The 24,866-nt window shown below is 43.4% G+C and overlaps 1 protein-coding gene across 3 annotated transcripts in view; it reads right to left on the reverse strand.

The window, feature by feature from the left end:
• TMEM161B (transmembrane protein 161B) overlaps positions 1–1,929 on the reverse strand; it is a 79,958-nt gene extending 78,029 nt beyond the window's left edge. Inside the window, exon 1 of one of the 3 annotated variants that reach the window (XM_048849442.2) lies at positions 1,438–1,929. Coding sequence is in view for 2 of the 3 variants with exons in the window: in XM_048849440.2 (XP_048705397.1) it covers positions 876–908 (33 nt within the window). In the remaining variant the exon portion in view is untranslated. Of the gene's footprint in view, positions 1–875; positions 1,391–1,437 lie in introns of those variants that run through there. The other 2 variants (XM_048849441.2, XM_048849440.2) reach the window with 2 other exon arrangements.
• Positions 1,930–24,866: the final 22,937 nt, after the last annotated feature.

Below are 24,866 nucleotides of genomic sequence, written 5' to 3' on the forward strand. Positions count from 1 at the left end.
AGCCACGCCCCCCCCCCCCCCAATATGCTATAAAAACTCCACAGCCCTCTTGTTCCATAACAACTTTTTCTGCATATAAATGCTAGAGCCTGCATTAGGGGATAGCAAGCAAGGCAACTGCATGGAGCCCCACAAAGCTAAGCTTTGGCTTCAGCCCTGGATAGCAGGGCTCAGGGCAGTATGGCTTTGGCTTTTTGCCCTAGGCCCCGATAAGTCTAATGCCAGCCCTGCTTGGCAGACCCCCTGAAATCTGCTCCCAGCACCCCAGGAGGCCTTGGACCCCTGGTTGAGAACTGCTGCTTTACAGCTCAAAACCATTTAATAGAAATCCTTATGCCTGGGCTCTGTAAGCTGAACTGTTTGAGTCATGCTTACATACCATTGTTTTTTCTTTGAATCTTTACAAATAAAAAAATCAGTTTCTGTATGCTCACGAAAGCTCATGCTCAAATAAATTGGTTAGTCTCTAAGGTGCCACAAGTACTCCTTTTCTTTTTGTATAAAAGATGCTTTAGATTCCTCTCTCTAAACAAATATCAAAATATTTACTGCATTCCTTTTCAGTCCTGGTCTTTACAAGAAAAGTTGCATTTGTGTAACTCAATTGATCTTAAATGTCACTAGTTACACAGGTGCAAACACCTAGCACATTCCTTGTTTACAGTTAAAAAAAGCTTAGCTCAGTTTAAGTTTACTTCTGGGAGTGCACTACCAAAACTAGATCAATTCTGAATCAATTTAGTTTGTTTTCAAGCCCCCATGCCTATCCATTTTTTTTCCTTGGCCACGCCTGCTATTACTTTTAAGTCTAAGAAACAAAACCAAATGCATTACATTTAAGTTCAATAACCTTGGGTGCCCCATTAGTTACTTACAGTGGGTGGATGAAGAAACGCCAGCGAGAACATACACCAGCTCCCAGCAATTCATTAGCATGTTGGGGTCAATCCTGGCCACCAAGAGTTAACCTGATGCTCCCCCCACGCCGAAGAGTTGCAGGCACAGCTGGCGAGATCATGTCCGGGATAACACCCTCAAACCCCAGGAGAAATGCGCCGCGATAGTGAAGAAAATCACTTCTCCCTTGGCTCGGAGACGGAATACGCAGCTACCTACCCGACCATTTCTGCCCCACGCTCGGGAACTAGGCTGAGGGGGGACCCCGCCAAACCCAGCAGAAACACAGACCGAGGAGCCTCTCACCCCAACCCCTTCCCACCGGCAGGCTGCGGCACCCGCAGCGGACACAAGCCTCCTTCCCCGCGCACGCCACGAGCCCACACGCAGCTGGGACCCCGCGCGAGACACTAAGGCCCCCACAGGAGTCACCAGCCGAACCCCCGGGCCAGGCGCCGCTAGCCCATTGCGCTACCTGAACGCAGCCCCCGTGTTCCCGGGGCGCCCAGCGGGGCCCCCAGTGCCCTCCCCGTCGCTCACCATGTTGCTGCCGCCTCCCGCTGCCACTCCAGCCGCCCAGCCTCTCCCCGCTCCGAGCACATAAATCCGCGTGTGCCCCGCACAGGCAGCTGCCGACGGTTAGGTGGGGGGTCTCGGCACGCAGCAAGCCAGGCACCCCGGCAGACACCAGCCCCGCACCAGCTTCTGCCCGCCTGACACCTCACAAAGGTCACGCCAGGACCCCACTGCCCAAGGACCCTTAGAGCGGCTAAGCCAATTGCCTGCACAAACTGGAGCCCGCACTCCACCCCGCGCCAGCTCTACAGACACTCTCGCCTCGCCCGGGCGGCGGACAACACGCAGGCAGGCTGCACAGCCGCCTGCCCCGGACAACAGCAGCAGCTCTGCCTGCTTCTTTCCGTCAGGCGCGGCCGGGCCAGCCTACGCCGCAGACAGCTCAGGGCGGCGGTGGCGGCGGGACCCCATTCACGTGACACGGGAGGTCAGCACCAGAGACCCCACGCCGCAAGGGACGGAATGATTTAGGGCGCCCACCCGAGCTCCCAACACCTTCTACCCCGTTACCCTCCCACCCGTGCCCGGCGGGCCCGCGTGAGGGCGGGCGGGCTGCAGAGGAGGGTCTGGGGCAGTGAGCGCAGGTGGCTAAGCGGAGCCGGCCGGCTCTGGGAGGCCGGATCGGGAGAAGAGGTGTCGGGGCTGGAGCTGGGCCGCCTGTTCGGATCGTTCTCCGGCGGGAGGGTCAGGGGCGAGGCTAGGGCAGCCGAGCCTGAGGCACTGAGGTCACTGTCACAAGCCGCGACTCGGAGAACAGGGGAGGGCACGGTGGGGGGGATGGGAGGTGCCGCTTGTGCGCCTGCGCCGCCGTGAAGCCCACCGGCCTTCTCTTAAGCATGCGCGCTAAGAACGGCAGACATCTTGTGAAAGCTGCTGAACCCGGAAGTGGCGCGGGTGTTTTCGGGTGACAAAAGCCGCTTGTGTGGTCCCCTGTGGGGCGGGGCTCGGCGCGGCAGGGACCCGAAGCTGGTGGACCCAGCGGCGGCTCTCGCGGCTGCAGTTCTCTGCTTGTGGCGCAGGGGCGGCCGGTGAGCCCTGCTCGGGGCGGGGGGAGGAGGCAGCTGCATGTTGTTCGTTGGGAGCCGGGGAGCCCAGTACAACCGCCCTGCACGTGCACCGGCTCCTGTGGCGCCACGCTGTGCATACGTCACGCCGCCCTCCCAACCAACCCGTCTGCTCCCCACGCCAGCCCCAGAGGGACCTGCTGCCCGCCCCTCAGGCCATACAGAAGGGCGCGCGGGCTTAGTCCCTCTGCATTTCGCTTGCACCTCCGTAGCGATCTGCTCCGATCTGTGCTAACGTGAGGTGATCCAGCGTCATGCCCCCACCGCAGGCAATCACCCAGCACCTAGTAATTCTGTCCCTCAGCATGATCGCCCTCACACCTGCTACAGTCACGTTCTTCGTCTCCCCGGCACATAGCCACCTCTGTATGTTTTTGCCCCCAAGAATCCGTGCCCCTCGCCTTGAAGTCCGTCTACTCACCGCAAGCGCACACTGCTGTAGGGATGTGCATTACCCACAGGGTGTGGTCTCGGCCACCGTGTACTAGGACAATCCCCTTGTTCGCCATTGCAGGTGATGCTTCAGAACCAGGAGTTTTTATATCTGTTTACTGGAAGAGAGAGTTTTGGGAGCAGAATATTTTGTGCTGGTTGGAAATTGGAGTTAGTATATAATACTTTTCCCCAACGGAACTGTGAGAACTATAGCTTCTCACACTCATTCAGCCTGGAAGCAGGCCTATCTCACACACAAGAGAACATGCACTATCTGCCATCTGGTCTGGAAGCAATTGTATAGTGCACATGAGAGAATGAACTCACCAACCACCTTCCAGTCTGGAAACAACCCTACTACACAGAAACAAGAGTGCATGAGATGTCTAGACCCATTCCCCCACACACAAGAAAAAAATGTGTCCACCATCACCTGGCCTGGAAATGTCACCCTGACACACATACAAGGCAGCTCACTCCTCCTTGGCCTGAAAGTAGTCCTTTCCCCATATTCCCAATACAGAGTGTTCATGGCCACCACCCTCTGGTCTGGAAATAGCTGCACCACCACCCCCCAGGCTGAAAGCTTCCCACAAATACCTGAGAAAGAGAACATGTGCCCATTGTATTGGTATTCTGGAGTTTCCTCATCCCACCCGTACACACACAAGAGAATACATGCACTCTGCTATCTGCCCTGAAGGCAGCCTACATGCACCAACCTCACTCCTATCTTAAACTAGTCCTAGAAGACAGCATGGGTTCACTTTGTTCTTGTTCATTCAGCTTAGCCCACCAAATCAATGTGTGCTCCCTTTGCTTCCATGCTGTCCCAACAGAACATGCCTTCACACCTACACCTGGCCCCAAGAAACCCTTCCCAGGAGAGCACACCCACATTGACAAACTGTAATTGAAATAATAAAGGGGAAATAATTGCTAGTAGCTCTGCTTCTTTGATACCATGACACAGGATTCCCACTCTTGAAGCTGAGAATCCAGAATGTGAATTCTGCATGAATGGTGTCTTTAAAGAAAACATTTTCTGTTTATGTACATCTGTCTGTATAAAGATTAACGTAAATTGCCTGCAGAGACTCCCAAAAGTGGGGAACAACAGCAAGATATTTCAAAAACTCAAATTCTCACATATATCAGAAAATTTAGTGACATTCTAGCAATCATCATGGAGACTCAAACAGACATTCTGAATTTTTTTTTTTAAACACACAGCAACCAAAAAACCCAACTCAACATTATGAAAAAAGATTTCATTGGAACTTCATTCAGATGTAAAATCAGGGGCTAAGTCAAGATAGTTCTGGCATATTTAAATTTTAAGTTCGTAACTTTTGGATAACAAATTTGTTAAAAGTTACTTAAATTATGTATTGCAACAGACTTAAAATGGTAAAACCACTGACAGTTTTAGAGGTTGTAACATTTTAAAATAATTTATCTCAAGGCATTAATCAAAAAGGGAAGAAGGAAAAAGACCTCAAGTTACCAAAATACAAAAGGTATGTACTAACTGAAAAGATGTGACTCTCATTCATAATATAAAAACAATTAAATTGAAAAGCAACATATTTTAAACTGCTAAAATATTTTTTAACAAAATGCATAATTAATTTAAGGAACTCTCTGCCACAAGATCCTGCTGGTAAGAGCTTGTGACGATTTAAGAAATGATTAGGCATTGATAATGAGACCATCCATAGTTACATTAAACAGAATGAAAAATATCTTGGAGGTTGGTTTATACTCTAAAACATGAAGCTTTATATTCCTTCTAAAATATTTTTATTCCAATTAATGGTGATTAAAGGATGTAGAATAACAGGCAACACACAGACACACAAGTCAACTATATGCAATGTAGGCACCGTGTAGAAGTCATCTTTAAGAGGGACTTAAATATGGCCTGAGTAGGAACTTTGCAAGTGAGCTCAGGAAGATTGTACCATGGAGTATTAAATTACACTGGTAAAAGCACCTGTGTTCTGTCTATACTAGTGTTTTTTCTAGAACCTGTAGAGTTGTCTCAGTGGGAAATTTTCAGACTCATGCTAGGGTTGACAAGGCCTAATTGTCTAGGATTAGGAAATAACATCCTTTACAGTCACTTATCTTGCACTTTTTTCTGAAACAGCTGGTATCAGTCATTACTGGACACCATCATAGGGCCTAATCACATCAGCCACACTATCAGAGGCTTGTTCACCTGCGCGTCTACCAATGTGATATATGCCATCATGTGCCAGCAATGCCCCTCTGTACATGTACATCAAACTGGACAGTCTCTACGTAAAAGAATAAAGGGACACAAATCAGTCGTCAAGAATTATAACATTCAAAAACCAGTCGGAGAACACTTCAGTCTCTTTGGTCACTCAGTTACAGACCTAAAAGTTGCAATTCTTCAACAAAAAAACTTCAGAACAAGAGACTGCTGAATTGGAATTAATTTCCAAACTGGATACAATTAACTTAGGCTTGAATAAAGACTGGGAGTGGATGTGTCATTACACAAAGTAAAAATATTTCCCCGTGTTTATTCCCTCCCCCCCCCCGCCCACCACTGTTCCTCAGATGTTCTTGTCAACTGCTGGAAATGGCCCACCTTGATTATGACTACAAAAGGTCCTTCCCCCCCGCCCCCCCGCTGGTAATAGCTCACCTTACCTGATCACTCTCATTACAGTGTGTATGGTAACACCCATAGTTTCATGTTCTCTATGTATATAAATCTCCCTACTGTATTTTCCACTGAATGCATCCGATGAAGTGAGCTGTAGCTCACGAAAGCTTATGCTCAAATAAATTTGTTAGTCTCTAAGGTGTCACAAGTACTCCCTTTCTTTTTGCTACAAACTGAAGCTCTGAACAAAGGACTGAATGACCCATCCAAGCTGTGGATGTATTCCAGAGACTTGACTTAAGCCAGCACTTTATTCCATCATTATTACAAGCCTGAACCAAGAACTTTGCCATTACCATATGTAATTAATTCCTTTAAACAATTTTAACTCTTTATAAATAACCTTTAGATTTTAGATACTAAAAGCTTGGCATCAGCGTGATTTTTGGGTAAGATCAAAGTTATATATTGACCTGGGTGTGTGGCTGGTCCTTTGGGATCAGAAGAACTTTTTATTTGATGAGACTGGTTGTAAAGAACCACTCATCTCTGAATCCAGTGGTTTTGGTGGTGATATAGGAACTGGAATGCCTGAGGAAACTGCCTTTATGTTTTCTTGTTAGCCAGTGTGGTGAAACAGGAGTTTAATTTTGTGGCTGGTTTGGTATACCTTATAAAAGAATAACCACCAGTTTTCGGTTGTGTTTGCCCTATTTCTCAGCAGTTCATCCTGAATATGGCATTCTCAGTTGTGACCCACTAAGGCATGGTTACACATGGTTAGCACATATCCATTTTGTAACTGGGTAGTCTAACATGTTTGCTGTGTAGATAGAGTATCAATGGTACAGAAAGGAAGGAAACTGCTTCTAGTGAGAAAAATATTGTTGCAGCAGTTAGCTGCTATGGAAGACAAAATCTCAGCAATATTACAATATTCTTTCTAGAAGCAGTTAGCAGATTTTGGCACATTCCACTCCACTTTCTACCTGACACCTTTTATAACCTTATTTGGAAGATCCTGCTTATGTTGCCTCCCAAATAGCATCAAAATCTCCCAGAAATTTTCTAATGGAAATTTGTATGGATGACAGTTTGAGAAATCCAAAGAAGACAACCACAATATAAGGTTAATATAAGGCAATTGAAGTCATTGGAGTAGTGATAGAGAAATATGCATTCTATGACAAACCGTCCTATGCTGCTTAGAGCACATGATTGACAAAGGATGTGAGGCAGATCCAGCAGAAGTCAAGGCTATACTTAAAATGCCACCAGCTAAAAATAATGTAGTTCCTTGGTATGATAAAACGTTGGGGGGAAATTGCAGGATGACATATTGGAAAGAATCAGAGATCCCAAGTCTTTCAAAATGCTGGGTGTGATCCTGGATGTTGATGTAGTAGTCTAGGCTAGGATAAGACCTATCACACAATGTGAGATCATACAAGTCTTGCAGAATACACAGAAGGACAACTTAAAGACCCTCTCATCATGCCCACAGCTATGTTCATTATGCCTGTGAAAAGATAGTACTAGATTTGTGTGAAGAAAAGGAACATACCTCTCTAGTAGTTAGTCATTATTTTTCCAAATTTGTAGAAATCCTAAGTCTTGCTGCCATTATCAGGTCATAGAAATTTTTAAAAGATATATTTTCTTGTTTGGGCATTATAGAAGAAATAATTACTGGCAGTAGACCACAGTTTCCCATCTCTAACTCCCAAGCTTTTGAAGAGTATCACTTCACGTACATCAATTCCAATCTATCCATGGTACCGATTTAGCCCCTATTACCATAGAATCCGTGCATCTCACAGTCTTTAATGTATTTGTCATCACAACACCCATCTAAGGTAAGGCACTATTCTTACCTACCTGAGGCACAGAGAGTCTCTGTAACTTACCGAAAGTTAAACAAGAAGTCTAGTGAAGTGGAACATTGGACAAATGACCAGGGAGGAGTATAAAAATATTGCTCAGGCATACAGGAGTGAAATCAGGAAGGCCAAATCACACTTGGAGTTGCAGCCAGCAAGAGATGCTAAGAGTAACAAGAAGGGTTTCTTCGGGTATGTTAGCAATAAGAAGAAAGTCAAGGAAAGTGTGGGCCCCTTACTAATGAGGGAGGCAACCTAGTGACAGAGGATGTGGAAAAAGCTATTGTACTCAATGCTGTTTTTTGCCTCTGTCTTCACGAACAAGGTCAGCTCCCAGACTACTGCGCTGGGCAGCACAGCATGGAGAGGAGGTGACCAGCCCTCTGTGGAAAAAGAAGTGGTTTGGAACTATTTAGAAAAGCTGGATGAGCACAAGTCCATGGGGCTGGATGCACTGCATCCGAGAGTGCTAAAGGAGTTGGCAGATGTGATTGCAGAGCCATTGGCCATTATCTTTGAAAACTCCTGGCAATCGGGGGAGGTCCCAGACGACTGGAAAAAGGCTAATGTAGTGCCCATCTTTAAAAAAGGGAAGGAGGAGGATCCAGGGAACTACAGGCCAATCAGCCTCACCTCAGTCCTTGGAAAAATCATGGAGCAGATCCTCAAGGAATCAATTCTGAAGCACTTAGAGGAGAGGAAAGTGATCAAGAACAGTCAGCATAGATTCACCAAGGGCAAGTCATGCCTGACTAATCTAATTGTCTTCTATGACAAGATAATTGGCTCTGTGAATGAGGGGAAAGCAGTGGACATGTTATTCCTTGACTTTAGAAAAGCTTTTGACACGGTCTCCCACAGCATTCTTGCCAGTTAAAGAAGTATGGGCTGGATGAATGGACTATAAGGTGGATAGAAAGCTATTTAGATCGTCGGGCTCAACGGGTAGTGATCAATGGCTCCATGTCTAGTTGGCAGCCGGTATCAAGTGGAGTGACCCAAGTCCTGAGGCCGGTTTTGTTCAATATCTTCATTAATGATCTGGAGGATGGCGTGGACTGCACCCTCAGCAAGTTTGCAGATGACACTAAACTGGGAGGAGTAGGGTAGGGATAGGATACGTTGGAGGGTAAGGATAGGATACAGAGGGACCTAGACCAATTAGAGGATTGGGCCAAAAGAAATCTGATGAGGTTCAACAAGGACAAGTGCAGAGTCCTGCACTTAGGACGGAAGAATCCCATGCACCGCTACAGGCTAAGGACCGAATGGCTAGGCAGCAGTTTTGCAGAAAAGGACCTAGAGGTTACAGTGGACGAGAAACTGGATATGATTTAACAGTGTGCCCTTGTTGCCAAGAAGGCTAACAGGATTTTGGGCTGTATAAGTGGGGGCATTGTCAGCAGATCAAGGGATGTGATCTTTCCCCTTTATTCGACATTGGTGAGGCCTCATCTGGAGTACTGTGTCCAGTTTTGGGCCCCAAAACTACAGGAAGGATGTGGACAAATTGGAAAGTGTCCAGTGGAGGGCAACAAAATGATTAGGGGCCTGGAACACATGACTTATGAGGAGAGGCTGAGGGAACTGGGATTGTTTAGTCTGCAGAAGAGACGAATGAGGGGGGATTTGATAGCTGCTTTCAACTACCTGAAAGGGGGTTCCAAAGAGGATAGATCTAGACTGTTCTCAGTGGTAGCAGATGACAGGACAAGGAGTAATGGTCTGAAGTTGCAGTGGGGGAGGTTTAGGTTGGATATTAGGAAAAACTTTTTCACTAGGAGGGTGGTGAAGAACTGGAATGCGTTATCTAGGGAGGTGGTGGAATCTCCTTCCTTTGAGGTTTTTAAGGTCAGGCTTGACAAAGCCCTGGCTGGGATGATTTAGTTGGGGATTGGTCCTGCTTTGAGCAGGGGGTTGGACTAGATGACCTCCTGAGGTCCCTTCCAAGCCTGATATTCTGTGATTCTATGAAGCAGGGTCTGGAACCCAGGTTTCCCAAATCCTACAGTAGTACCTGAACCAGTGGGTAACCCTTTCCCACTATCCATAATGGAATGGCTGCACAAACCAAACACTGAAAAAATTATTAACATTTATGAAAATTTCTGTGCATATATATAATTTATTTTTCTGTGAAAGTTCATTTAATTTTATGTTTACATATAAAACAATGAAAAACAAGTTTCTCCTATTTTTCTTTGTACATATTTAAAAGTAAATCTGTATCATGATCATATTTATGTGAAAATATATATTGTTTACAGCAAGATTAGTTATCACCAGTGGAAATATTTCACTTTTGGTACTCTAGTCAAACTGGGGAGTTTCTTCTCACTTTTGCTCTTTTCCTTCTTAGTGTAGGCATCGCATGTATGGGGTCATACATCATTAATAAAGGATACTTATCTGACAGCATCAAAATATGTATGTTGTCTATGTATTAGATTTAGCACACAAATTAATGGAGATATTTGCATATATAGCCTTTACAGGATCAGGGAGTAAATTAATAGCAGAATCAAGATAAAAGCCTGAAATCCATATTTCCATTCTTCTGCTTTAGGAGAATGACTAGAACAAGTTCCATTCCCATATGTGATATCTCTTCATTTTGTTGGCTGGTTTCCAACCTAACAGCTGGAGAACATAAGAATATTGCTTAAAAGGTGATTGGACATTCAAGAAAACATGAAACAAAATGGTTTAAAAACTATTAAGATTTATTCTGTTAAATTATTAAAAGGTGTTGGTTGGTTGTTCATTTTTTTGGTAGGTGGGGTGAGTTTCGGGGTCAGAAGTTTTGAATTTCTTCTCTTTCAGTGAACCATTTTGAATCCACTGTGTAAACCAGACATTTTTCCAACATACTTACATGAAAAATCACATGTACTTGGGCTTGGAGAGTTTACTTATTTTAAAACACTGCTTCATTATGTTGTGTTAAAGAACATAAATAATTTATTTTTACTTAGGAAGGTAAGACTTTTTGTTTTGTTTACCTAACTGAGACTATATGCAAAAGTACACTTGTTTTTTGGTTACCTTGTACTCCCCTCACTGTTCTCCGACCAGTTTGCCTCTTTCATCCATCTGTTTCATCATGTCATAAAGCCAGGATTGTACGATTGCAAACCCGCTGGATTCTTTTTCCTGCATGTTTGTGTAATACTTAGCAGAATGGTATCCAGATTCCTGACTGGCCCTCTTGGATGCTATTTTAAAATAATAATTTTCTATTCTGTCTACTTCCAGAGAAAAACAACCTAGTAATTTTGTTAAATCCACATTGGAATTATACGTTAATATAATGAATCATCTATGAAAATAGCCTCTCTCATATATTAGTTCCTACACGTATGACACACACAAAAATATTACACACTAAGTATATAAAACATATTCTTTCCACATGAGAGGACAATGGACACATGATCAAACTGTGGACTCCAAGTTTGCTACTTAAAACAGGGCAGGTAACAGTCCTAACTGTACCCATTGTATGTCCCTTTTCAAATGGCTACTGTTATTTTGTACAAAGAAGCTAACTTGAAATTTACCTCTGATGGTGAAAACGTATTTCCTTTGTGCTCTAAGAATCAAGTTGTTCAGCAGAAAGTGCATTCTTGCTGAGCAGTGTAGGTAGAACTGAAAGGCCTGTGGTGTGTTATGATTTGGCTTAACCACTAAAAACTAAAATGAATTTTAACAATAAATCTTGTTTTATGCATCTTTTTAAATAAAACTGCACGGTTTTGATATTTTCTTCAGTTTTCACTTACTTTGTTTTAAGATACATTAAAGTGCTTTAAAGCTGGTGTTGAAGGAACAATCAGAATTTAATTATATTAGCCACAGGCGAGCATAGGCTGCAGTTTTCCAGTGTGCTATTCCTATGTGAAGATCTTATCATGAGTGAGAAGACTACAAATTGGCAAAGTGTTCCAGATACATATAGCACAAAATGTAAAGTTCTTTGCTCTTTCAGTGTTAGAGCTAATAGCATATGGTGAACAATGAACTCATATCTGCAGTGCAAGTGGGGAAAAGAGCTTATGTAGGTTTGCAGGAGCTGGACCATTGAAGGTCTTATAGGTCAGAAACAGAATTTTAAAATCAATCCACTGCTTCACAGGGAACTAGTGTAATGAACAAAGAAACTACAGTGCGTTCTGAGGCTTGGGAGCAAGTTAACAACCTGACAGCAGCATTCTTCAAAAGCTCTGCAAAAGTGCCATAGGCCTAGTCAGTGTTTGCATTCCTGAGGCATCCAAAAATATGTATTCCAAGCACTTGGACATATTATTACTTACCTTCTACTGATTCTCTCTATACAACAAAAACAGCAGCAACAACAAAGCTTTACTGCCCAAGAATATTCTGTCCCTTCACGTTTATGAATATCCTTAAGTAAACTCTACAGTAAAGAAATTACATTAAAACCTATTATAATACTAGTAAATAGGAAATCTCTTTCCCCTATTTGTAATCCATGCACGTGCTTCTGCATTCCACACCAGAATGTGGATTTGTGGTGCTCCCAGGATGAATAACTGTGAGTGGGTGGGGATCAGGCAGTGACTTTCCTCTTGTTCAAGTCCAACAGTGCCAGAGGGGATGCCGAGGGTCAGGAGAAAAGTTTCCACCCACTCTAGTATCTCTGTCGGAGGGGGAGATCAAGATCCGGTGGTGAATTTCCTATGCCTCTCTCTCTCCCATCTGAGGAAGAGATAGGGCTGGCTCATGAACAAGAGCACAGAAATGAAGGTGACACCCAAACATGTGGAATCCCAAGCAGTCACTTATTTTTCTTTTGCCTAGGCTGCCCCCAAGCCCAATTCAATAGCTTTACCACACCCCATTACTCATGCATGTTAATCACTGTGCATGTAAATCACTGTGACCCAGGGACCCTTTGGTGCCAGTTGGCAGATGGAATAAGGGGTGCATAGGGGTTTGATGTCTACATAATAGTTAGCAAAGGCTAGCATGTGAAATCTCTACTGAGAACCCATAGTCTGCTGGTCATCATCATCATGACTCCCTCAGGGAACGGATGGCCAGGATCCCCTGGGGGACTAACTTGAAGGGGAAAGGAGTCCAGGAGAGCTGGCTGTATTTTAAGGAATCCCTGTTGAGGTTACAGGGACAAACCATCCCGATGAGTCGAAAGAATAGTAAATATGGCAGGCGACCAGCTTGGCTTAATGGTGAAATCCTAGCGGATCTTAAACATAAAAAAGAGGCTTACAAGAAGTGGACGGTTGGACATATGACCAGGGAAGAGTATAAAAATATTGCTCGGGCATGTAGGAATGATATCAGGAGGGCCAAATCGCACCTAGAGCTGCAGCTAGCCAGAGATGTCAAGAGTAACAAGAAGGGTTTCTTCAGGTATGTTGGCAACAAGAAGAAAGCCAAGGAAAGTGTGGGCCCCTTACTGAATGAGGGAGGCAACCTAGTGACAGAGGATGTGGAAAAAGCTAATGTACTCAATGCTTTTTTTGCCTCTGTTTTCACTAACAAGGTCAGCTCCCAGACTGCTGCGCTGGGCATCGCAAAATGGGGAAGAGATGGCCAGCCCTCTGTGGAGATAGAGGTGGTTAGGGACTATTTAGAAAAGCTGGACGTGCACAAGTCCATGGGGCCGGACGAGTTGCATCCGAGAGTGCTGAAGGAATTGGCGGCTGTGATTGCAGAGCCATTGGCCATTATCCTTGAAAACTCGTGGCGAACGGGGGAAGTCCCGGATGATTGGAAAAAGGCTAATGTAGTGCCAATCTTTAAAAAAGGGAAGAAGGAGGATCCTGGGAACTACAGGCCAGTCAGCCTCACCTCAGTCCCTGGAAAAATCATGGAGCAGGTCCTCAAAGAATCAATCCTGAAGCACTTGCATGAGAGGAAAGTGATCAGGAACAGCCAGCATGGATTCACCAAGGGAAGGTCATGCCTGACTAATCTAATCGCCTTTTATGATGAGATTACTGGTCCTGTGGATGAAGGGAAAGCAGTGGATGTATTGTTTCTTGACTTTAGCAAAGCTTTTGACACCGTCTCCCACAGTATTCTTGTCAGCAAGTTAAGGAAATATGGGCTGGAAGAATGCACTATAAGGTGGGTAGAAAGCTGGCTAGATTGTCAGGCTCAACGGGTAGTTATCAATGGCTCCATGTCTAGTTGGCAGCCGGTATCAAGTGGAGTGCCCCAAGGGTCGGTCCTGGGGCCGGTTTTGTTCAATATCTTCATAAATGATCTGGAGGATGGTGTGGATTGCACTCTCAGCAAATTTGCGGATGATACTAAACTGGGAGGAGTGGTAGATACGCTGGAGGGGAGGGATAGGATACAGAAGGACCTAGACAAATTGGAGGATTGGGCCAAAAGAAATCTGATGAGGTTCAATAAGGATAAGTGCAGGGTCCTGCACTTAGGACAGAAGAACCCAATGCACAGCTACAGACTAGGGACCGAATGGCTAGGCAGCAGTTCTGCGGAAAAGGACCTAGGGGTGACAGTGGACGAGAAGCTGGATATGAGTCAGCAGTGTGCCCTTGTTGCCAAGAAGGCCAATGGCATTTTGGGATGTATAAGTAGGGGCATAGCGAGCAGATCGAGGGACGTGATCGTTCCCCTCTATTCGACATTGGTGAGGCCTCATCTGGAGTACTGTGTCCAGTTTTGGGCCCCACACTACAAGAAGGATGTGGATAAATTGGAGAGAGTCCAGCGAAGGGCAACAAAAATGATTAGGGGTCTGGAACACATGAGTTATGAGGAGAGGCTGAGGGAGCTGGAATTGTTTAGCCTGCAGAAGAGAAGAATGAGGGGGGATTTGATAGCTGCTTTCAACTACCTGAAAGGGGGTTCCAAAGAGGATGGCTCTAGACTGTTCTCAATGGTAGCAGATGACAGAACGAGGAGTAATGGTCTCAAGCTGCAGTGGGGGAGGTTTAGATTGGATATTAGGAAAAACTTTTTCACTAAGAGGGTGGTGAAACACTGGAATGCGTTACCTAGGGAGGTGGTAGAATCTCCTTCCTTAGAGGTTTTTAAGGTCATGCTTGACAAAGCCCTGGCTGGGATGATTTAACTGGGAATTGGTCCTGCTTCGAGCAGGGGGTTGGACTAGATGACCTTCTGGGGTCCCTTCCAACCCTTATATTCTATGATTCTATGATCATTGCAAAATGTATGTAAGGATATTATGAAAAAAATTATGTATCTATACTGAAAACTGTGTTCTTAAGGTATAGAAGTATAGGCTGGTCACCAGAAGGTGGTAAACAGATTCTAGTCAGGCAAGAGGTAGGAGACACAGTCTACACAATAGCATAATTTGCCCATCCCAAAGTGAGTGCACATAACCCACGGGATCCCCCAAATGGTGACTAAGCACAGGGTCAAGCGTGACTGATTGTTTCACGGCTGTACTGTCCTCTGGGTTTCTGTGCCTTGCGGATAGCCAACAGCCTCAGGGAGCCCCTATACTGAACACTGTCCCCACATTTTCCACAGGAGTTCATCCTGGAAGATATCTCGCTGCTGAGGGTGACCTGGGAAGCAAGGGAGGTCTTCTACTGCAATGCAGCTTCTGCCCTGGCCCATATGCAGCTTGCCTGTGTGCAGCAATGGTCCGCCTGCCCCTCACGGCACCATGGCGCAGACAAGTTAGCTTTACTGGGGCAAGGACCACAGTGGCTCTCCTGAGAAACCTGTGCAAGCTCATTTCCCAAGTTCTGGATGAGACCTTTGAAGAGATCACTAAGGCTGATTAGTGCGATGTGAGAAAGCACATCAATGACCTATTCCGCATCTAGACATGCATGCAGCCCTAACCCTCCTCGCCCCAAGAGCCCACACCGAATAACTTCCTTCCCAAAATAAAAGCTGCTTACTGGGAACCTCCTCTGGTGTTTGTCCTTCCCCAAGCACCAGCCACTGCAACTGGCTTACCTTCCTCCTGGCTTGAGAACAGCTCCTGGGTGCATGCATCTAGGGATTCTGGGGTGTCTTCCTCTGCCTCAGCACCCTCGCTCCTGCTTTGCTCCTCCTCCTCCTACCTTGTTGAACTGGGCTCTGAAGTGTCCATGGTGGTACTTAGAGTGGAGGTGGGGTCACCCCCAAGAATCCAGCTCTTTGTAGAAATGGCAAGTCGCAGGGGCAGCACCGGAGTGGCTGTTTGCCTCACGGGCTTTGCTGTAGGCATTCTGCAGCTTCTTCACTTTAACCCTGCTCTGCAGAGCATCCCGGTCATGGCCCCTTTCCATCATGTCCCTTCATCTCTGCCCCAAGGTATCGTAATTCCTACAGCTGGAGCGCAGCTGGGACTGGACAGCTTCCTCCCCCCAAACACTGATGAGGTCCAGCACCTCACCATTGCTCCATACTGGGGATCGCTTGGCGTGTGGAGGCATGGTCACCTGGAAAGATTTGCTGAGAGCACTCCACGCCTGGCTGAGCAAACAGGAAGGGGATTTTCAAAATTCCCAGAGAATTTAAAGGGCAGGTCTGACAGTTGGTCACCTGAGGGCAGGGCAGTAGAATTCAAAGTGATGACCAGAGTGGCTAGAACAGGACTTGTGGGACACTTCTGGAGGCCGATCAGAGTGTGCTAACAGACCAGGGCATCCACACTGGTGCCGCAGCACTCCAGCGGGGGCGCATCAAATATTATTCCACTCGCTGAGGTGGAGTACCAGGAGCGCTCTAGCCGCAGAGTCAGAGCGCTCTATGTGCCTTGCCAGTGTGGACGGGTCATGAGTTAGAGCGTACTGGGCTGCTTTAATGCGCTCTAACTCGCAAGTGTAGCCATGCCCTTAGTCTGGTATATTAGGAGAATGCAAAAAGTTGCACTGTAAGCTTCATCTAGTGGACAAGCCATGAGTATGCTTGTCTTAGGAACAGAGGATTAGAACTGGCCTGGTTGTTAAGTGCTGGGAGAAAGACTTTAGGTGAGCTAATCTTCATGAGACAAGGAGCATGCCTTGCTTCTCAACCCAAGGCTCTGGAAGGTTTGTTATGATTTTATTGTATATGTCACCAATTGTTTCCAATATTTCTACTTACATGCTATTACATGAATCTCTGTTCTTTGATAAATAAACTTAATGCTGATTTCACTATAAACAAATGTAAGCACTGTGAGTTGAGCAGAGCAATGGTCTTGAGGTAAAACTGGTAAGCTGTGTTGTACTGTTCCTTTGGGAACAGCAGATATGTGAATTCAGTGTGTGTCCAGTGGAACAGGAGTGGGCACTCCAGGGGGATGCTTGGACAGTTTGGGGGCTGGAGTGTGCCTATTGCCTACCTGAAGAGGTGCAGTGGAGCATAAGTAGGCCGAAAGGGGAGTGCTTGTGTTGCCTGTGGCTGGTGGAGTCAGTGAGGTTGTCCTTGCAGGCACAATCAAGGCTTCCTCACGCTAAGGGCTGGTAGTAATCAGGTGCTTTACAACCCTGGGTATCCCCAGGAAGCATCACAATCATATGTGAAATCCTCCCCTCAGAAAAATCCCCTTTTGCTTTGGAATCTAAAAAAGTTAACAATTGTTGCAGCGGAGGATACAGTTGCTATCTAATGAGTAAGAGTTAATAAACTGAAGTGGTAAACCAACATGTGAATTATGAAGGTCTTCCCTCACTAATGGGAATTATTCAGTGTCCCTCAGATGCTCATTATGTATTGTTTATACCCAGCAGTAAAGTCTGTCATTGCTTCAGTGGCATTAGCTGTAAATGATATTCTGTGATCATACAATAAAAGCTATTGAGGAGTTTTGTTCTTTGTACTTATTAATCAATCTCTCTATATGTGCATGTGCGCACACCTGCTATTTATATGAGTAACTATTCACCCTATTTAAAGTAGTGAAAACCTTGAAAACATCTTGATGCAAATTGATTATGAAGAAATCGGAATGTTGACACAAAGGACCAAATTTTGCCCCTGATGTTAATCCACTGACTTCAACAGTTACTTTAGAGATGAATATGGGTCAAAAGTGTCTAAAATAAATGTAGTCAAGGTTCAAATTAAAAAGTCGAGCATAACAAGGCATCTGTTGAGTGCTTTTAACGATGCCTTGGTGTGCCTTAGTGTGATGCCAGAGTAGCCCTAAGGTAAAAATATGAAGAACTACACCATCCTAATATAATAAGAAGTGTCATAGAGGCAGAGTTAGCATTAGTTTTTCTGGTATGCAAAGAAGAGATCAATTAATCTGATAATCTGGCTTCTGGTAAACGATGCAAAAACAGTCATTGTTTTGGTGTTAACTAGGAATACACAATGCGGGGTAACAGGACCCTTACATTTTGAATGCTTTCAATCACACCCTCTTGTCTCATTGAGATTTAAAGGAACTCTAATGTAAAATTTAAGGAAATATACTTGACAGATTTTTAAAAATATTCCTGATAGTATATTTTCCACCATACAAACAGTTCTTCTAAGTTCATTTGAGCATTAGGTTTTAATATACAGAGCATACAAATGATTAGTATATATTGTAAATAGCATTTTTTTCTTAAACATTTTTATCAAATATATTTTAAACCTATTAAATAGTACACTGATAAATTAACACTGTTCTACTTAATCTTGTAAGAATAATCATAAATCGTTAGAAATTACATAGCACCTTCCATCCAATAGTCTTAATATGCTTTACAAATGGTAAGGGCAAGTCCATGTCTGGTCTTACACAGATTTGCAACTGGGTAAGAAGGTACAAGGAACTTTCCCCCTCCTCCTCCTGTGCACAGACTGAGCAAGTTGCAGTCCTTGAATGCCTGGCCAAAAATTTCAAAAATGGGCGCCTAAAGTTACGCTCCTATGTCCATATTTAGACATCAAATTAATGCAGCAGGGTGCTCAGCACTTTTGAAAATCTGGCCACTTATTTAGGTGCCTAAATATGGATTTAGCAGCATGACATTAGGCACCTGTTTTGGTCCCTGAGTAAAAGAGATGTGCCAAGCTAGCACCACTACAGACACCAGCCTCTCCAAAAGGATCAAACCTTTGCCTTGTACCCTGTACCAGCAAGCTGAGCTGGCTCTATGGAGAAGACAGAAAACATGTTATACCTGTTCAAAGGGTGACACAGCAACCTACACAAAGGGCCACTGTTTAAGGCAGGAGTTCCTCCACCTAGCTATGGTTGTGACTTAAAGCCACGGTTAAGCTAAGGTATAAAAATATTATTTTATCCACTGTACAGATTGGACAACTGAGGCACAGAGTTATTAAGTGACTTGTTCAAAGTCATACGGGAAGCCAGTGTTAGAGCCAGAACCCCAAATCACTAGTCACTTCTGAAACTCTTGGCCTAAATACGTGTTTTTTCCCCCCTTTTTTAACTATAATATTAATTTTATAAATAAATCAGACCTATTATTCTGAGTTGTTTGAAATAAATGTAGATCGTTGTGGGGTTTTTTGTTGTTGTTTTTTTTTTTTTGTAAACATCATACGTTTCCCCAGAATGATAGTTAAAAACTCACTTTCTTAAAGGTGCAGTTGTTTGGAAAGTGACTGTAAAAATGGCATTGTGGGGACCCATATTTGTTGTCTCTTACTGATTTCCATATTAATTGTGCAGGGAGCATCTTTTTGGTCTGTGTTTGTACAGCACCAAGTACAATGGGGTCCTAGACCATTAATGGGGCTCCTACCTGTTACCATAAATAATTAGTAAATAAATAATAATAAAATAATAATAATATAATATATTATATTGTTTTTCTCTACTTCCTAACCCTGCATACCCGACCTCTAAGAATCAAGCTGGGTTCTTTCCTTCACCAATAATAAAGGATTTGCTGCTCATGTTATGCCCTCAACTATATCTGTGCCACCCCCTCTCTTCCAATTATGTCCTGATTGACATCTATTCAGTCTCATTATCTTCAGTGGGTTTGCACAAGTGTAACTCATAGCAATTTAGTAAACAATTCTGTTGCTATATGAGAAGGAATAGAATCCAGTTTATTCTCCCACAATTATGTTGGCTCAGTCATGCTGCTGTGTTAAAACCCCAACATATTTTAAGATTTCAACAAAAGTTTATTTTAATCTATAAACATGGGACATTGTGTCCTCTGCTTTTTACACAACTTACTTTATATGAAGAAACCACAGGGGTACAGGGTGTCCAAATTACCGTGTTTAACAAATATATATAACATGTAAGGTCTAACTACATATATACAGTGCTGCTCTGGCAGGATTCTGGAGGCTTCTGAAACACAAAACACAGGGAGGACCACTAGATGACTCATAGGTTATTAAAGGGATACTATACACTACAGTACATAATTTTTTTATTAAAGAAGGGTAAGATGGAGCTAAATAAATGTGTGATTATGTATGTTTAGACCTAGAAACTGGCTTATTTGGAAATTTTCTAGGATCCTGATCAAATGGGTAACTGTTATACAACCCGTTTGGAAGGTTCTTTAGAATTCTCACAAAGACATTATCTGCATTTATAGTAATCATAAATTTACTTTGGTTGGATATTTTTGGTTAAACAAGGCACTGTTGTTTGAACTTTGGGATTTGAGCAGAACAGACTTTCAGTGAAAAAGAATGCCTTTCAGCACTGGGGTGAAAAAGACTTTTCCGGACTGTGACTCACCAGGCTAAAGAAAGAAAGACTAGGATTAGCCAACCAGTTTGTCCCATGGTACCTCAGTAATAGCACCTGTTCCTGTCTCCTGTAAAAGTCCAACCCTATTCACAGAATCATAGAATATCAGGGTTGGAAGAGACCTCAGGAGGTCATCTAGTCCAACCCCATGCTCAAAGCAGGACCAATCCCCAACTAAATCAGGGGATTCTGCTGTGCATCCCTCTTTCTTTTCTTTTTACCATTTATGTCCTATCATTTTTACTTTTTCAGGACTTCAAGTTTGATTGACTATTCCAAATGACTAGAGGGCTGTATTCTGGCTGTAAGAAATGAACCCAACCTGATCCTAGTATAGGAAAACTGGTGAGGAAAAGGAGAAAAGACTGGTTTCACAGCTGCAACCCAAACAATATGACCAGTCATGCCAATTGCTGACCTGGTGAGAAGAGAAAGAGAGCAGCTAAGTCTCAGACTGCAGAATCCTGAGCCTTCTGCTGTCAAAAAGCTGAAAGGGATTTTTTCTTCCTACTTTTCTGTTCTCCCAGGTGTATGTATGTCTAAATGTAACTGGATCCACCCTTTTGTAAATGTTTAATAAATATTTCAAGTATGGATACAGAAAAAAAGAAAACCAAGTCCCTTGTGCAAACCTATGTACCCAAGTTAGCTGCCAATTGTGGAATATAAGTTCAAAATAGCCTTGAAAATCCTGGTACTAGTTAAATACAACAATGTGAACAGGAACAAAAAGTAATAAAAACTTATTTTAATCACTAATGAAAGCAGATATAATTGTGAACACATAGGCTGTAATACAATCTACCCACATAAAGTCTAAGGAATTGGGCTGTAGGCTGAAGAACTGGGGAAATTAAATCCATTCCCCAGCTGACAACCAGGGAGTGGGGTTAATGTGCAGAACTCCCAAGTGGCTATTCCAGCCTCTGGATGGGAATAGTAGCCACCAGCACCTTCACATCACATACCCAGTGGTTTGTGTCCACTGCCCATTTTCCTGCATGCAGCTCCTGTTGGGGTCTTAAAGGATGTACAGGCCCTCTCTACTGAAGTGGAATTTCATCCAGGGAGCAGACCTGTGGTTACAGTGATGCCATTTTTATACAATGTTGCCACTTTTATAAACGTTGTAAATCATATTGGGTGCCCTGGTAAATGGTATCTGATTTACATACCTCAGGCTCAGTATAACAAACTTACAGGAGTGAGGAGATGTTTTGTTTGAAAACAACTGGACACACACAGCTGAGACAGTTATCACACAGCATTTTAAAATTCTGTTTTCTTCTTTTTGTCCACCTCTCCTGAGTATTTTTGATCTTTACATCTGCATGAATGCTTATATAACACTTATTAATAGTGCATCACTTAAAAAACTCATGTAAGTTTTTCAGCAACAGCACTTTCCTGATGCTTCCATTATGCTCTAAGATCATTATAGCACTAGACCTCATTCCTCCATTTATCTTTCGTTCTAATGGCCTGAAAAAAGCAAGAAGAGACCTAATAACTAAGCACTAATTATTGTAACAAATCAAACAGTAGTCCTGGGAATTCAGTCACAATCTCTTATGGGCACGGAGCTCTTAAAACTCTCTCTTTCTCTCTTCCTCTGTCATGTTCAATCATCATTGCAGTATACTTTTTAAAAATTAATTTTCTATAAGAAAATGAATCTAAACAGAGCAAACAATGGCCTTCTTCTGAATGTCAGACTTAACATGGGAGTAAAATGACATGTTGCCTTTTGATATGTCTGATCCATATTTACTGTCAACTTCAACTCACATTTATATAATATGAATATTTTAAAACAGTCATTACTATAGCTGAGTGCTTACTTGAGTAAATATTTTACAACCATCTCCCCCACCATATTCTTTTAAATGTATATGTTTGCTGATTAGCCATCTGCCTATACAGTGTATGAGCAGAAAATCAGATAACAATGGGAAACTAAAGTGATTAGATGGCTTTGTTTTGGATATTACCTATTGGGTAGCAAGAAAGATTCTTCTGAATTTACTAGTGTAGAATTGGTAAGAGTTGGTGTTTTAAAAATGGGATGATCACCTTCCCATTTTTACATTAACGTCAGCCAAGGTGTCTTTTGCCTTACAATTGGGTTAAGTACAAGACAAAATATATCTTGTTATAGAACAAGGGAAAGGTCTGGGGAAATGCTGAAACTTATCAGGTCATTTTTGGAGCTCTAAAATGAAGTTAGATATACAAATGAAAGCAACAATTACAAATGTTAGAATAAAATTGATGGTTCACACTTAAAATTACCTCATATTTATAGGTTTCAGAGTAGCAGCGGTGTTAGTCTGTATTCACAAAAAGAAGAGGAGGACTTGTGGCACCTTAGAGACTAACAAACTTATTTGAGCATAAGCTTTCGTGAGCTACAGCTCACTTCATCGGATGCATCCGATGCATATTTTCTAAATGGACAACCAACCTAATTCTCAATTACTGAGAGACAATCTCCACTCATTGATATATTTTGCTTTCCACAGCCAAATCTCTGTACAAGTGTTCATGAATGATGTATCCGAGTATTTGGATTCTAATATCTAAACTGCATTGTTAAATCTATTCACCTAAATTTGGGTTATTGCTGATTATGTACTCTATGTATCATATGACTTTTAAAAACTAACTTTCTATTTGTGGATAATCTAAGCACTATACCCAGATGTACATACACTCTTTCACCAACATATATATATATATATATATATATTAACATTAGCTTTAATAAAAATGTTAAATATGTCACTGAGTTTGCACCATTTCACCATTATGTTGTCATTTTATATTTATTTATTATATTTATTTATTTATTTATTAGCACACTTTCGTCCGCAGCTGTACAGTAAGAATGGCAGACTCATGAAACCACTAGGGAAGAACAGTTTTCCTTGTAGGTGCTAAGGCAGGAGAAGAAAGCTTATTGAAACATCACATGAAGGCTAGAGGAGGGTTTGGTGGAGGAGTTTTTCTTACTAACGGTAATGGCTGTGCCTCAGGGAGGGGGGGCAGGGATGAGTTATTGAACCTGGAGGGAACGGCTATTGAATTTACAACTCAAAAAAATCCTGTTGCCTATGTAGGGGAGAGGCGATTACAGAGCACGTGACGCAGGGGGAGTAGGAGGAGGATTTACTTTGGATATGACGTACCAAAAGGATTATTGGACCTGTGACATAGTAGAAAGCAGATTACAAGGAACATTAAGAAGCCTTTCATGGCAGTAATACAGTATAGGCATTGCATCATCAAGATCCTGGAGACCTTAGGTCTCTAGTGATCTCAGTCTGCCAAGAGGTGTTTTAAAGAAATATAAAGAATTAAGGAGAGTGACAGTGCTTTAACAAGACAAATGTTTGCCTCGCACATGCCCCGCATCAGCCAAGATTAAACAGTGTGAGGATGGTGCTGTGTCAGTACCAGAAGAATGTGGAGATGAGCAAATCGACTGTCACAGATGATTTGACAAATTCTGATTTGCTTGTAGGAAAATGTCTGTTAATCCTATTAGGGAGGGAGAGACAGAGCAAGTGAAAGTCAGTTACTTGGAGCAGCTAGAAAAGTTCGGATCACAGGTGGATCTGATTTATTTTCACGCGTGTGTTTGTTTTTTTTTGTTTGTTTGTTTGGTTGGTTGGTTGGTTTTTTTGGTCTTCCGATGCTATTAGTCAAAGTCCCTGTAATTTCAGGTGTCCGATCAAAGAATCGGTTCCTCTGAACTTCTCCAGCAGGTGCAGGAGTTGTGTACAGCCAGCCACTCACGCAGGAGATGTCTGCTCCAGCTGAAGAGAAACAGCATTCTTCACCTTCTTAGCCTAGAGGAGAGGGAAAGAGGACCTCTTTCCCTTTGCGCGCCTGGGAAACGTTTGTTGTAACCCTTCTTCCCCAGTGTACGGCTGTTCCACCGGCAAGGACTGCCTTAGAGCCCCTGCTATGACTTGAGATGGAGACACATTAGTTCTAATGTACATGTTTATTTCTATACCCGCAGGGGGATGGGATGCATTTTACCCCACTTAAGGCCAGTTTTCAGCATCAGATGTTATCTACAGCTGACTTTCAACGTGGAGTCAACAGCGCTGGGGTTGCAGGCTGGAGCTTTGCCCTGGCTATGATGATTTATAGGATCCTACTGGGGAGGCTAATACTTCCCCTGCATTAGCCTGTTTGGTATTTATGTGTGTTGATTCTGATAGAGCAGCGTGGCCTTTAGGTTTTTACATGTCTCCTGACCCCTTAATGGCTTAGCCAACGAGTTGTTTGTCTTTGGGGCTTTGTCGGGACATGCTTAGGGCCAATTCTCAAAGTTGTTGTTGTGTTTTGTGTTGTTTTGCACTATTGGACTAAATAATAAAAGGAGCAAAACAGCCGGATATTTCTTTTCAAACGTCCCGATATCGGCTCGATGTTTAAAGAGCGGTCAAATACATGCCCCCAGCCTGCCATTCCAACGTGGACTGTACTGTTCAAACGCTGTACATTTAAAAATAAAAGCCAGGCCAATAGGGACAACGTAGACTCCTCCAGTGTGTAATATACAAATTAGTGCACCATTAGGTAGCCTCACACACAGCTCTTCGAAGTGGTGCGATAACTCATTTATGAGGTTAAGGCAAAGAGAGAAAAGGAGAGAGGGACCAGGGGTGTTTAATTTTAAAACCCAATCCGCTGATCTTTTTGGAAATTGA

Source organism: Caretta caretta, chromosome 5, assembly GCF_965140235.1.
Source record: "Caretta caretta isolate rCarCar2 chromosome 5, rCarCar1.hap1, whole genome shotgun sequence".
Taxonomy (NCBI): Eukaryota; Metazoa; Chordata; order Testudines; family Cheloniidae; genus Caretta; species Caretta caretta.